The sequence below is a fragment of the Microtus ochrogaster genome, chromosome X, assembly GCF_000317375.1.
Source record: "Microtus ochrogaster isolate Prairie Vole_2 chromosome X, MicOch1.0, whole genome shotgun sequence".
Lineage (NCBI taxonomy): Eukaryota > Metazoa > Chordata > Mammalia > Rodentia > Cricetidae > Microtus > Microtus ochrogaster.
In genome coordinates, this window is record NC_022026.1 from 27,904,065 (window position 1) to 27,916,397 (window position 12,333).

At 45.4% G+C, this 12,333-nt stretch overlaps 1 protein-coding gene across 1 annotated transcript in view; it reads right to left on the bottom strand.

The window, feature by feature from the left end:
• Msn (moesin) overlaps window positions 1–10,067 on the bottom strand; it is a 70,146-nt gene extending 60,079 nt beyond the window's left edge. The window contains exon 1 of the mRNA XM_005358637.3: window positions 9,818–10,067. Coding sequence (XP_005358694.1) covers window positions 9,818–9,829 — 12 coding nt within the window. The 5' untranslated portion in view covers window positions 9,830–10,067. The remainder of the gene's footprint in view (window positions 1–9,817) is intronic.
• Between the last annotated feature and the right edge of the window lie 2,266 nt (window positions 10,068–12,333).

A 12,333-nucleotide genomic window follows, 5' to 3' on the forward strand; every position in this document is an offset into this window, starting at 1 on the left:
CCTCCTCCTCCTCCTCCTCCTCCTCCTCGTCCTCCTCTTCCTCTCAGGGCTCTACCTAAGGAGAACAGTTTACAGGTAGAGTTGCGAAACCTTGAAGAAGGCAGTCGTTGCTATGAAGAACAGGAGATTAAGTGAGGTGAGATGGGTATTTGAGGGGGGCAAAAATAGCCAAATAAGGTCACTTGATTCGTAGGGAATCGTGAGGAATGGTTCCAGAAGGTGACATCACAGGGAGGAAGCCTTTAGTCACTGGTTTCCTCTGGCAACTGGCCTTTGGCCAGGAAGCAAACTCCCAATCATAAGAAAATGCCTAGGTTATTGCAGGAAGACAAATAGACAAAAGTGTTCTCAGAGCCACCTCAAACGCTTCATGAGCACCCCCCTGAGGACCCAAAGAAGAGAAGTAAAGTAACCCTGAAGCCAAATGGCCAATATTCTTCCTGGGTACATGCTAGATTCCCCATGCCCCCAGCGACCAAGGACAATAAAAGACATTGGGGAGGAAGTTCTACCTTTACATCTCTCTGAAGTTGCTGATATTTTCATGCCGCAGAAAGAACAAATCCAAGACAAAACGGCCATGTAATTTTTAGTTTTAGTAAAACACTTATAGGTTTGTCAGACTCCTCATAAGTGTCTATTATGATGATTTTAGGTGTTTAGCTTATTCTAAACCCTTGAAGATAGCAAAGACGTATGCAACTTAACTAACGACAATCATACTGAATTTCCCCTTGACACCTCCAACCCCATCTCACAGACTAACTGAAGATTATAACCATCCAAAAAAGAGCCTTTAGATGTACTTAAATCTGCCTAAGATTTGTGAAAAAGGTCTGGACCCAGAGATGGGGGTGGATTACAACAGATTGACAAGAGAAGAAACTACTTCAGCTATCTTAAGAATAGCATGGCTTTTCCAAGCTTGGTGGCACATGCCTTTAATCTCAGAATTCAGAAAGCAAAAGAAGATAGATCTCTGTGAGTTTGAAGCCACACTGACCCACATGGTAAAACCCCGCCTCATACAAATAGTAAGAATGAGGCTTCATCCATCTTTCTAAAGGAGACCAGAACTAAAGAGAAGAAATGCTGGCCATGCCCCATAAAGAAGCTTTATTTTCTCTCACAGGTGTTGGCTCCTATTATCTCCCAAATACACAATCAAGATGTAATTTTTCAGGACTCTACTTTGTCCAAATGCTCAAACCTCAACTCTTCCCATAATTTGCCTCAATCAGTACCATACAAATTTTCATCAGTCACACAAATTTTATATCAAATTAAATCTGCAATTTCTGTTGCCAGGTATACCCAAAGAACAGTACTCAAAAAATTATCCCCAAATCATAGTCTCAGAATCCAAGGTGCCCATGCCATAGGTAGGCTCTGGTCAGCAAGCATCATACTCCTCCATCTGTCACAATCACACGCTGAGAACCCATCCCTCCACTTCCCCCCAACATCTCCTCTCACAACAAAGCCAACGGGAGAAGAGAAAGTCTTCAGGGAGTTCTATTTCTTGACTTAATTCAAACAGAAGCATGAAGGAAGGAACCATTTTTCATCATATATGCATGTAGGTGTGCCTGCACACATGTGTATTTCGGTGTATGCACACATGCAACTAATGAGTTATAGCTGGGGTCGTTACTTTGCTCCTTTTCCTTTTAGTTCTGAGATGAAATCCAGGGCTTTGTGCATGTTAGGAACACCTCATTGGTCACATAGCTGGAATAAGTCCCAACAGTCTAGTTCTAGAGTTGGTACTTGTTCATCCTACAGCCTTTCTAAGAAAGCCTAAAATGTCATTTTCTGGCTAAATACCTTCCCCAGACTTGACCCACTAGTAAAACACCCAAAGGTGAGTATTGAGAGCTGAGATCAGTTGACTCTAGACTATACTGAAAGAGTTGCTACAGCATCAAATTAGAAAGACAAATACTATAGTATTCTTATAATGCAAGAGACAGAGGAAGGTTGAATTCAAAGAGGTCAAAGATTAATAGGCATGGAGGTACAAGTCCATACTCCCAACACTTGGGAGATAGAGATAAGAAGGTCAGAAGTTCAAATTCAGGCCTGATTACATAGCCAAGTGCAAAGCCAACCAGGGCTCATGAGATCTATTTCAAAACAAGAAACAAATACGAGGGCAGTGAGTTGTCTCAGCCAGTAAAAGGGCTACTATGCCTAATGACCTGAGTTCAAATTGGTGGAAGGAGAAAACTGACTCTTGGAACTTGTCCTGACCTTCATACATGCCATAGACAATGCCACACATGGGGGGGGGGTGCGCACACACACAGATTGGGGAGGAAGGGGAAAAGAAGAGAGGGAGATACATGTACATAAATAAATAATTTTAAGGGATTCAAAAAACTCAGTCACGGTAGTGATCACCTGTAATCCAGCAGTTGGAGAGGTGGAAGCAGAATTCAAAAGGTCACCCTCAGCTACATAACTAGATCAAGTTCAACCTGGACTCAAAATCCTCTTTCAAAGAGAACTGTGGCTTTTAGGACAAGAAGGCCTTATTCCGAGCAGGAAGACGGGAAAATACCTTCTCACCAGGTACCTTCAGCCATCTGTCTTCTACCAGCCCTTCACAGTCAAGATAAAACAGCTATCTGGGAAGTGCTACGGAGTTCCCAAGTAAAGTCCAGGACGTGACTATGGCCATTTTTAAGAGTCCCTGGGGACTGCTGTACAGTCACTAACATGATGGTCAAGTCACCCCCAGCTGAGTCAGAAAACACTAAACATCCTCCTTGATAGTGGCACCAGGCAAGACGTCCCAGACCTAGAATCAACCCACTCAAATCTCTTCCTTATTGTGGGTTTCAGTGTCCTCATCAAAAATACGAAGGTTGAACTAGAAGGCCAGCTCAGATTTTCTGTAACTCAACATACTCTTGCGAGAAACCCTGATTAACAAAAAAAAAAAAAAAAAAAAAAACTAGATTAAGTGGATCTTAGGGCTGAGGAAGCTCTGGGATGTTCCAAGTGCAGATGCATTTATTTGAAATGCTGTACCCCGTAGTACTCAGTCTTCAGCTCATTGGTAATATATATACCTTAGAATGCTTTATCTTCACCATCTTCTTAATATCTACCAATATCTCTAACTACTCAACCATATTTAGAAATAAGTTTGAGATAGAGCTTCATAGCTTCCAGTCAGTTGTGGTGGCAGATGCCTGTAATCTCAATACTTAGAGATGAAAGCAGTAGAAACATCCTCCTCTACACAAGTTCAAGGCAAGCCTGGGCTATGTGAAATCTGTCTCAATATAGCTTTCTCTCCCCGCTAAAAGGAACCTAGTATCTTCCTAACGTTTCAGTGAGACTCTAGGAAATCTATGATGCTGCCACTATACAATGTGAGAGAAGAAGTCGGGAAACCTACAAAGGTTTTATTTGTTTCTTTATGAAGACAGGGTTTTGCCGTTATTCAGACTGACATTGAACTCTCTACATAGCCTAGACTGACCTCAGCCTCACTGCATCTTCCTGCCTCAGTCTCCAGAGTGCTGCAATTACAGGCATAAGCCACCACACCCTACTCTTCCAAAGCGTTTCCTGTTTTTCTAGAGCTCTTCAATAAACTTACCACCTTCACAATGTAGGGTCATTTGGTTTCTTTCTTGCCTAGTAAGGAAAAAATACAAAGCGGCCCAAACCTTAAGACTCAACAGAGAACTAGCCAAGAGTAATCATGCCAGTAATATTGGCAGGATCTACTGAAGTGAACCAGAAACTCCACATTCTGAACTGGTCCTCAACAAACGATACTGCAAAGCATAGGAAGACAAGATAATAGCTTTTGGCAAGCACTACCAACTCTGCATTCCCAGTACCCTCTGCACGGCAAAGACACTCAAATCCTACAGACTGTCTGAAAGAATGCATGTGAAATCAGGAAAGCCAAGGCTACACCACTGGACGGTGAAGGCTGTCAAGAAAATCAGTATTAGAAGGGGACCTATAGTTACCTCTTATTGGTACAGGTCCCCTATGATAAACTGGAAGAGATATTGAGAGCAGACAGAAAGAAATCAGCTAATGGCCCACTGTGAGTAACTCTTCTGTTGTGTTGTGAGACAATGTCTCATGTTGCTTAAGCTGTATCCAAGCTTTCTATTTGATGGGAATATCCCTGAACACCTGATGATCCTGCCTGTACTTCCCAAGTGCTGGGATTGCAAGCCTGTACCACCATGCCCAGACTTTCTTCATCATTCAGAACTTTATTTCCCTTAGTTTCATTCGATCTTTGCTGCTGTGAAACAACACTGATAAGCACAATGAACTTATACTAACTCTGTCGTATATACCTGTAGATTTAACAAACGTTAAGGAAAATGAAACAAGTAGAATCTTCCTCAGTCTTCCGCTTAATATGACAACTTGAGATACGTTTAGGAGGCTGAGTCTGAAGATTCTCATACATTTCAGGTCAATTATGAACCAACAGAAACTTTGGGTTTCAAAAAACAATTTTTAAAAAGATATCTGCTTAATTCTGTAAACAGAATCAGTCAAGATTTAGAATTTCAGTTATTCTAAACTATACAGGTATCTATACATTCACAGAACTTTAAAGGTCCTAGAAACACTATTCTTTTTCTTTTTTTTGGTTTTTGTTTGTTTGTTTGTTTTTTGAGACAGGGTCTCTCTGTGTACCTCTGGCTGTCCTGGAACTCACAGTGTACACCAGGCTGCCCTTGAATTCAGAGATGAGCCTGCCTCTGTCTTCAGAGTCCTGGGATTAAAAGCATGCAGCAGTACCACCGGACTTCAAGCAAAGTTTTTATTTGTTCAGATATAAATAACACACACTAAATCTTTAAAAATCAAAGAACATCTCGTCTTCTATAGAAGGAGAACAAATATTCTAAGCTCAGTTTTACTTTCTATTTCCCAACACCCGCCATCCAAACTGCTGAGCTAACCCTCCAAACTAAAGGTTCTTCTACCACAAATAGATACCACAAATAGATCTGGGAATTGAGAAGCTTTTCAGCTCAATCAAGCATGAAGTAAGAGGGATGAACAGCAAAGTCGGTCATTTATCCCCATCATGACCTGACCAACGGACAGACCCCCAAAAGACCACTTTTGTACTGCTTGTTTGCTTGTTTTCCCTCTTTCGGGACAGAAGAATGAGGTGGGGTTAGCAGAGAGAAAAGATTGGGAGTTAAGGAAGAAGCACATGATAAACTCAATTCTATCTTTCAAAGATCCCAGTAGGATCTATCTTCGAAGATCAGAGCCAGTGTAGCCATGAAAAGCCCAACCCTGATCGTACTGTTGGTAGCCAGATCTCCCCCTCCAGGGACTCTGCATCTAGAAATTCCAGTGGGGGTGGGGGTGGACTCCCAGGAATATACAATGGGACCTAAGAAAGACTGTTGCCAAGCAACACTATTAGAACAGAGTTCAGAATAATTATAGCTGTCATCACTTCTCATCCATAGAGAATTAGATTTGGAAGCATGGGGAAAGACCTCTAAATGTCCCTTCCACTTCCACAACCTAGTAAAGCAGTTGGATGATAAAAGCAGATCAAAGAAAAGACATCACCTTTTGTGGGGGAGATTTTAGACACCCTCACTCTATAACACTTAAGCTGGTCTCAAACTCACTACAATCTTTCTGCCTCCCAAGTACTACAATTACTAGCATGAGCTACCACGCCTGGCAACACTATCCTTACAGGCTGCCATAGAGGCAGTTAGAAAATAATGCAACAGTCAATACCACCCCATCACTGATCTACAGAGCAACCTTTCCCCCAAGATTAACATGAAAGTCAAGACTATTTTGTGCCTTGACTTTTCCTTCCCTGTGCAAGAGGTCTGTCATGGATAAGCATAGATGAAATCCCCAAGATGGTTCCTGTTCTGTTCTCCACCACCTACACATTCACAAAGGGTTCAAAAATTGGAAAATCAAAAAGTGGGAGAAAAGCTGGACGCTGTAACACTCACACGGGCGAGGTGGGAGGATAGAGGTCAAGGTTATCCTTGGCTATATAAACATGAGCTGGGCAACATAAGACCCTGTCACAAACAATACAAAGCAAGTGGTTTCCCCGACTGTTTAAAGGGTAAACCATTTACCGGCCAAAGCTAATAATTTGAGTTAAATTCCCAGATCCCACAGTGGAGAGAACTGACTCCTGAAACTTGCCCTTTAATCTCCATTTGTACACACACGTACACACACACACACACATACCAATAACAATGCAAATAAGTTAAATAATCTTTTAATGTGGGAGAGACTATATAATTCCACCATTCAAGAGGCAGGAAAGCAGGACGGCCTGGAATCAAGGCCAACTTGGGCTGCACTGCGAGACTCTCAAAATAAACAAAACAGCCTCAGTTCACACCTGTAATTCCAGCAGTTGGGAGGCAGAGTCCAGAAGACCGCTGTGGGTTAAAAACCAACCTATAGGCCGCCCAGGGCTACAGAGCAAGAACCTGTCTCCAAAAACAAGAGACATATTGGGAGGTGGGGCAGTGGATAGAGGCAGAAGCCTTTCACACAATCTTCATTCCTGATCCTTCGCCCCACCCTCGAGTGTCCAGGCAGGGCTGGTTCAAGGGTTAGAAGCCTGAAATTCTGCCCCCTATTCACCAAGTACCACTTTAGTGCCACTTCAGTGGCTCAAGCAATGCTAGGAATGGCAGGAAAATAAACAGTTCTTAGCCCCTGTTAAAGTTTAGCTGAATGCAGACCCAGACATTTTCGAATACTTCAAGGAGCTGGGCTCCACGTCTGCTATCCTGGAGGATAGCATCAAACGACCACTGAGCATCTTTTCCCTGGCCTGCTGATGTTCTAAAGCTAGAATCCCTATAAACCAAACGGGATTTTCCAAGTCTGACCGCTGAAGACCTAGACTCAAGTTGGAGCCTTCCTGTTGGTACGCTATATCCCCCGACCGTGAGTTTCAATGTCTTCATCTATGCCATGGGAAAAATTGGAATTGGTAATTGTTCAAGTATGATAACATATGCCTCATATTCCAGCACTTGGGTGGGCAGTGGAAGCAAAAGCATCAGAGTTCAAGCCTAGCGTGGCATATATGAGACCTTGTTTCATAAAACCAGTTAAGTAAGTTAGGTAAATAAATAAATTGTAGCACTTAATAAATCATAAAGCTTAATATAAAAAAAAACCCTCAAGACCCTAAAAATTCACCATCTCTTTTTAGAGAATCCAAAAGAGTATCCAAAATCTTTGAACTTTTTTTTTTTAAGTTAAAGTTGGGAGTGAAAGGGAAAGGCCTTCTCAAAAGAAAGATTTCGAGCTAGATGGTGGTGGTGCCCGCCTTTAATCCCAGCACTCGAGAGGCAGGTGGATCTCTGTGGGTTCGAGGCCAGCCTGGTCTCTGGTCTACAAGAGCTAGTTCCAAGACAGCCCCCAAAGCTACAGAGAAACCCTGCCTCAAAAAAAAAAAAGAAAGAAAGAAAAGAAAAGAAAGGGGTTTCTTTTATGTGCATGAGTGTTTGGGCCACATGTATGTTTGTGCACCATATTTGTGCCTGATGCCCAAGGAGGCCAGGAGAGGGAGTCAGAACCCCTAGAACTGGAGTTACAGACAGTTATAAGCTGCCATATAGGCACTGAGACCCAATGCTGAACAGCGTGAGCTCTTAACTATTCAGCCACCTCTCCAAGTCCCAGGAGAGACATGTGAATTTAGAATTGCCTTCTCTCCAGAAGGGATAGATGGGCTGGCCATATTGTGAAAGCCCATGACCCTAGCATTCCTAGGACTGCATCAAGACAGCTAGGAGTTGGCAGCCTATGCTGCAGTGTGGGACCTTGTCTCGATAAACATCAAAGACAAGACTTAGGAAACTAGCAACCAGACAATGGTCCAAGAAAGTCTCATTTCAACAGATTTAATGCAGGCTGGCCTGGCTAGGAAAAATTGGCTCTAACAGTGAAACTGACCATGGCTAATACAAACGAAGGCATTTGATTTTTATACTCCCGTTCTGTGTCTTTCATAGTTTAGAAGTAAATGGTTAAGTACACAATAGAGAAGGAGTAGCAGCCAAGTTTGGTGACGGCTCAAACCTATAATCCTTGCAATTGGGAGGGTGGAGCAGGACGACTTCCAAGAGATTTTAAGACTACCTAGGGCTACAAAGTGAGTTCTAGACCAGCCTGGGCTAAAATCAGACCACCATCAAAACAAGCCAGGAAAGTGGTGTCTTGTTTACAAGCATGTAATCTCAGCACTGTGGAGGCCGAGGCAGGAAGACTGGTAAAAATTCAGGACCGATCTCCATTAATTGGGGAGTCCCAGGCCAGCCTAAGTTATAGGGTGAGATCCTGCTTCAAAAAGAGCCAAAACCAAGAAGCCCACCAACGGAATACATGTGGTAAGAAGATAGAAGGCACGATTGAGGGGAGGAAAAGAACCTGCCAGAGATCTGGGGGTAACGGAGATGGCAGGAGGGCAGTGTACGAGAACGAAGTATATTTTCACATATGTATAGGCTTTCGCAAGTATAATTTTACATAAGACCATGAGACTTTCTCAAAAAAAAATTAAAAATTAAAAAAAAAAAACAACTTGTGCTTCCTAAGGACCGAGCTCTATGAAAGCAAGAACGACCGAGCAGCGAAGCTGGAATGCGGTAAGGTGGAAGCCAAACCTCAGTAGAGACACAAAGGCCTCCCCCTAGCTATTCACTCTCCTCTCCTCCCAGGGGCCCTCATCCCTTCTTAAGCATCCTGGTCACTATCTGAGCTCCACCAGGCTCACGCAGTCCCAGGAAGATGGATGGGTTAGCAACATACAACATAGCAGTCCAGCAAGCTCCTTCACCTAAGAGACTCAAGTCACAGCGGTCATAGGGCCTTCATGAACAAGGACCTGGCGTGACTTGCACAAAAGCAAGCAGAGCTTATTAGTCAAGCACACCCCTCCCCCACCCCTCCCTACTGGGCATCCGGCCCCCCTAGGCCTCACTCCCTGGAGGCTGCTGCTCTTCTAGCAACAGCCAGTGGGGTGGAGACCAGATCTCTAATCAACCACTACACTAGATAGGTGTGGCCCCCACAGGAGAAAACCCGTACCTCACACAACAGCCCTGAGGGGATAGAGAGGCACTGTGTCTACCAGGGATTTCGTAGAGGAAGAGAAACCTGCCCTCTCTTCCAGTAGGTTGAGTGGGCCCCTCCACAGACTTGTGCCTAGTGAAGTGTTTGCACCCCTGGGTAAAAGGAAGTAACCGAGCAGATGAGCCCCCCTACATCCCCTTCATCTCCCAGGGGAAAGCAGTTTGAGCGGAGGAGCGGTGGAAGGGGACCGAGCAGGAGTCGAGAAGAAGGGAGGCGGCTGTGGGAAAGGTGGATGGGTGTGCGGGATCCGCCCTGAGCAACTTCCTCTCTCCTCCCTGCTTCTCTGTTACCATGGGGCTCTTCTGGGACAGTAGTAGCCTTACTTCTGAAAGGCGCCAATTCCTGGGCCGGGGAAATATTCTCCAAAGTAGAGTCTCGTCCCAGTGCCCAACAACCCCGAGTTTCCACTGCCTCATCCCAGAGGCGGGGAGCTGGACCCTAAGAAAGGTTGGCCCCTCCTTAACCACACGTCTAGTTCGGACACCCCCTCGCCGTCTAGAGCGCTCAAATCAGGACCCCATTATCCTCTCCTTCTTAGGACCTTGAGGGACAGCCTGGCATCCCCGGCAGGCCTGTGGCCAGGCAAGCCCCCAGGCAAAGAGTTGCAAAGGTCAAACTGGAGCCCCCAGGACCGACAGAGTCGGTGCCCCTGCACGGCACTTACCGTCTTCGGCATGGTGGCGGCAAAGGCGGACGAGTTGGTGAAGTTTGGCTAGAAACTGTCGGGCTGTTTTGAGCGCGCAGTACACTTCGGCAAGGACTCGGGAGAGCCGGGTGCTCAGATTGGGTCCCACTCTAGTGTAGGGCGACTGCTCCGCTTCCTGCTAACGGGCCACGACTTTACAAACCCCACCCAGGAAAGAGCCGCCCCCGTTGCGCCGCTTGCTCCTTTATGTGGCCTGGCTTCCGCGCCTCTCCCCGCCCTCCCGCCCGCCTGCCCGCGACTTCGGGCATCGCCCCGCCCAGCCCGGCCCAGCCCAGTGCAGCCACTCCGGCCACGTGGGGGGACAGGCCAGGGTCCCAAACGCCCCAGGAAGGACTCCCACGCCCCACCCAATTCCACTCTGCCCCCTCCCACCTTTCTCACTGTCCCTAACCCTTCAAGTTTCCACCATCAGACTCCGCCCCCAGTCTGAGCCAGAGCATTACTGGGGGGGCCACACCCTAACAGTTGCTGGTGCAGCCCTTGACTGTGAGTTACCACTGTTGGGTCACCAGTTGCCCGTTAGAAATGCCTATTCCCTCCCTAAGCTTTCTTGCTGATTAGAAAGTTCCCCGTGTACGTTTGAACTCTTTCTCTGTGACTTCCAATCATGCTTCATCTAAGCTCCCTGTGAACACAGCAAAGCCTCTGCTGTCCCGGCTCCTCAGAGTTCTCAGGAAACTTCTCTTGACTAAATTGCCTCAGCTCCTCCTCAACACTCCATTCCCTTCTTCAGGACTCGGTTCACCTGGCACTTTTCCTTCTACGTTGTTTGGGCCTCGTGTTCTTCAGAACTGAGATCATTTCCAAATATCTGTCTTCTAAGTTCACTTTCTTTCCTCCTATTCGCAGTCTCAACTCTACTCGGATTAGTACACTGATCCTTTCTTTAGCCCTTCCCCAACAGATTAGTTTTACTTGATCTGTTTGTCACTGGAGCTGGCACCTAAACTCACTATGTAGCTTAGAATAGTCTTGAACTCACAATCCTACTATATTATCTTAGGTTAGTCTAGAACTAATAATCCTACTGTCTCTACTGGATTTCAGGTGTGTGCCACCATTTCTACACATTCCCTTGTTTGATTGGTTTTTTTTTTTTTAACACAGAGTAGTAGCAGTAACCCTTTTACTTGAGCCTCCTGCTTCTGCCACCCTAGTGCTGGGATTACAGATATGTACCCCAACACCAGACTCACATCCACTTTTTGATCAGGGTATAAGTCTCAGATGAGATATACACTCCTGTTCTGGCAACTGTACAGGAACATGGATTGTGTTATGAGGTAACATATCATATACCTCAATGATAGAGACCCAAATGCAGAACAGTGGAAAAGGTCATTTGAAGGAGGCAACCAGAACACCCACCTGGCTTCAAATCATAGTTTTGCTGTTAACTCACACTGTGTCCTCTGTGCTCTCTTGGGTAAGTCCCTTCCCCTTCTGTAACAATGATCAAACTACTGGGTTTCCAAGGTCCTTTCCCATTCAAACATTATAAAAGGAGGAGAAAGAAGTAGCCTGAACAGAAAAAAAAAAAGGAAAAAAAAGATGTGATTGCATAAAGTCTGGCATTTGCACTCAGGAACCTAACAGTCCTATCTCCTCCTTAACAGAGCCCATGAGTCAACATGCCTCCATTTCTGTCTCTGATACCACAGTTCACTGACACAGGTGCTGGGAGGGCAAAAAGAGCATCCTCTGACAAAACCTGAGCATCTGCCCCAAGGAAGAGCAGCACCCTTCAGAAGACCTTGGTAGCAGGAGCTGAGCAAACTACTAGAAAGGCAAGGCAGGCATAGGAATTCAAGTGCGGTGGGAGAGGGTGCCGAAGGGTGGGGGAAGGCAGAAGAGTGAAGGCAGTCATAAAGAGTCTGGGAAAGATGGGTGGGATTGGTCCTAGGGGAGGAGAGATTGCAATAACAAGTGAGGGGAAAAAATGATGGTTAAAATCAGGGACAAAAATAAAGAGCCAGTGAAATAAAGCCCCACATCCTCATTTCACCAAACAGACTCTGGTTAAAGTGGTGATGGTGACTGTGGTCAAGCAACTGGACGTTACTGGGAGGTTAGACTTCCTAACCTAGTCTCCCTATTGTCAGAAAAAAGTAGAGGCAGGGAAATCCGTCTTCGTTTCCTTCCTCTTTGTATACCAACTCCTTCTTCCCGTGATCAATACTTCTGTTCTTCCCCCCATGCAGCCATTTTCTTATATATGATCTGGCTTATGCCAGTCTTTCTGGAGAAAAAACATGAGAATAAAGTCTAGCTGTCCACACATAGATTGGCTCCCCATGGAGAAAGAGGGAGCGTGAAGAGAGAGATCTGAGGTTTTAGATGAGGTAAATTCCTACCATTCAAGGAAGGTTGGGCAAGTCTGGCATCAAACAGTAAAGCAAGGCAAGGGCCACTGTGAGGAGACGCAGTGCAGGAGCATTCTAGACTCAGCGTCCAAGGAAGCTGGAGACATCAGA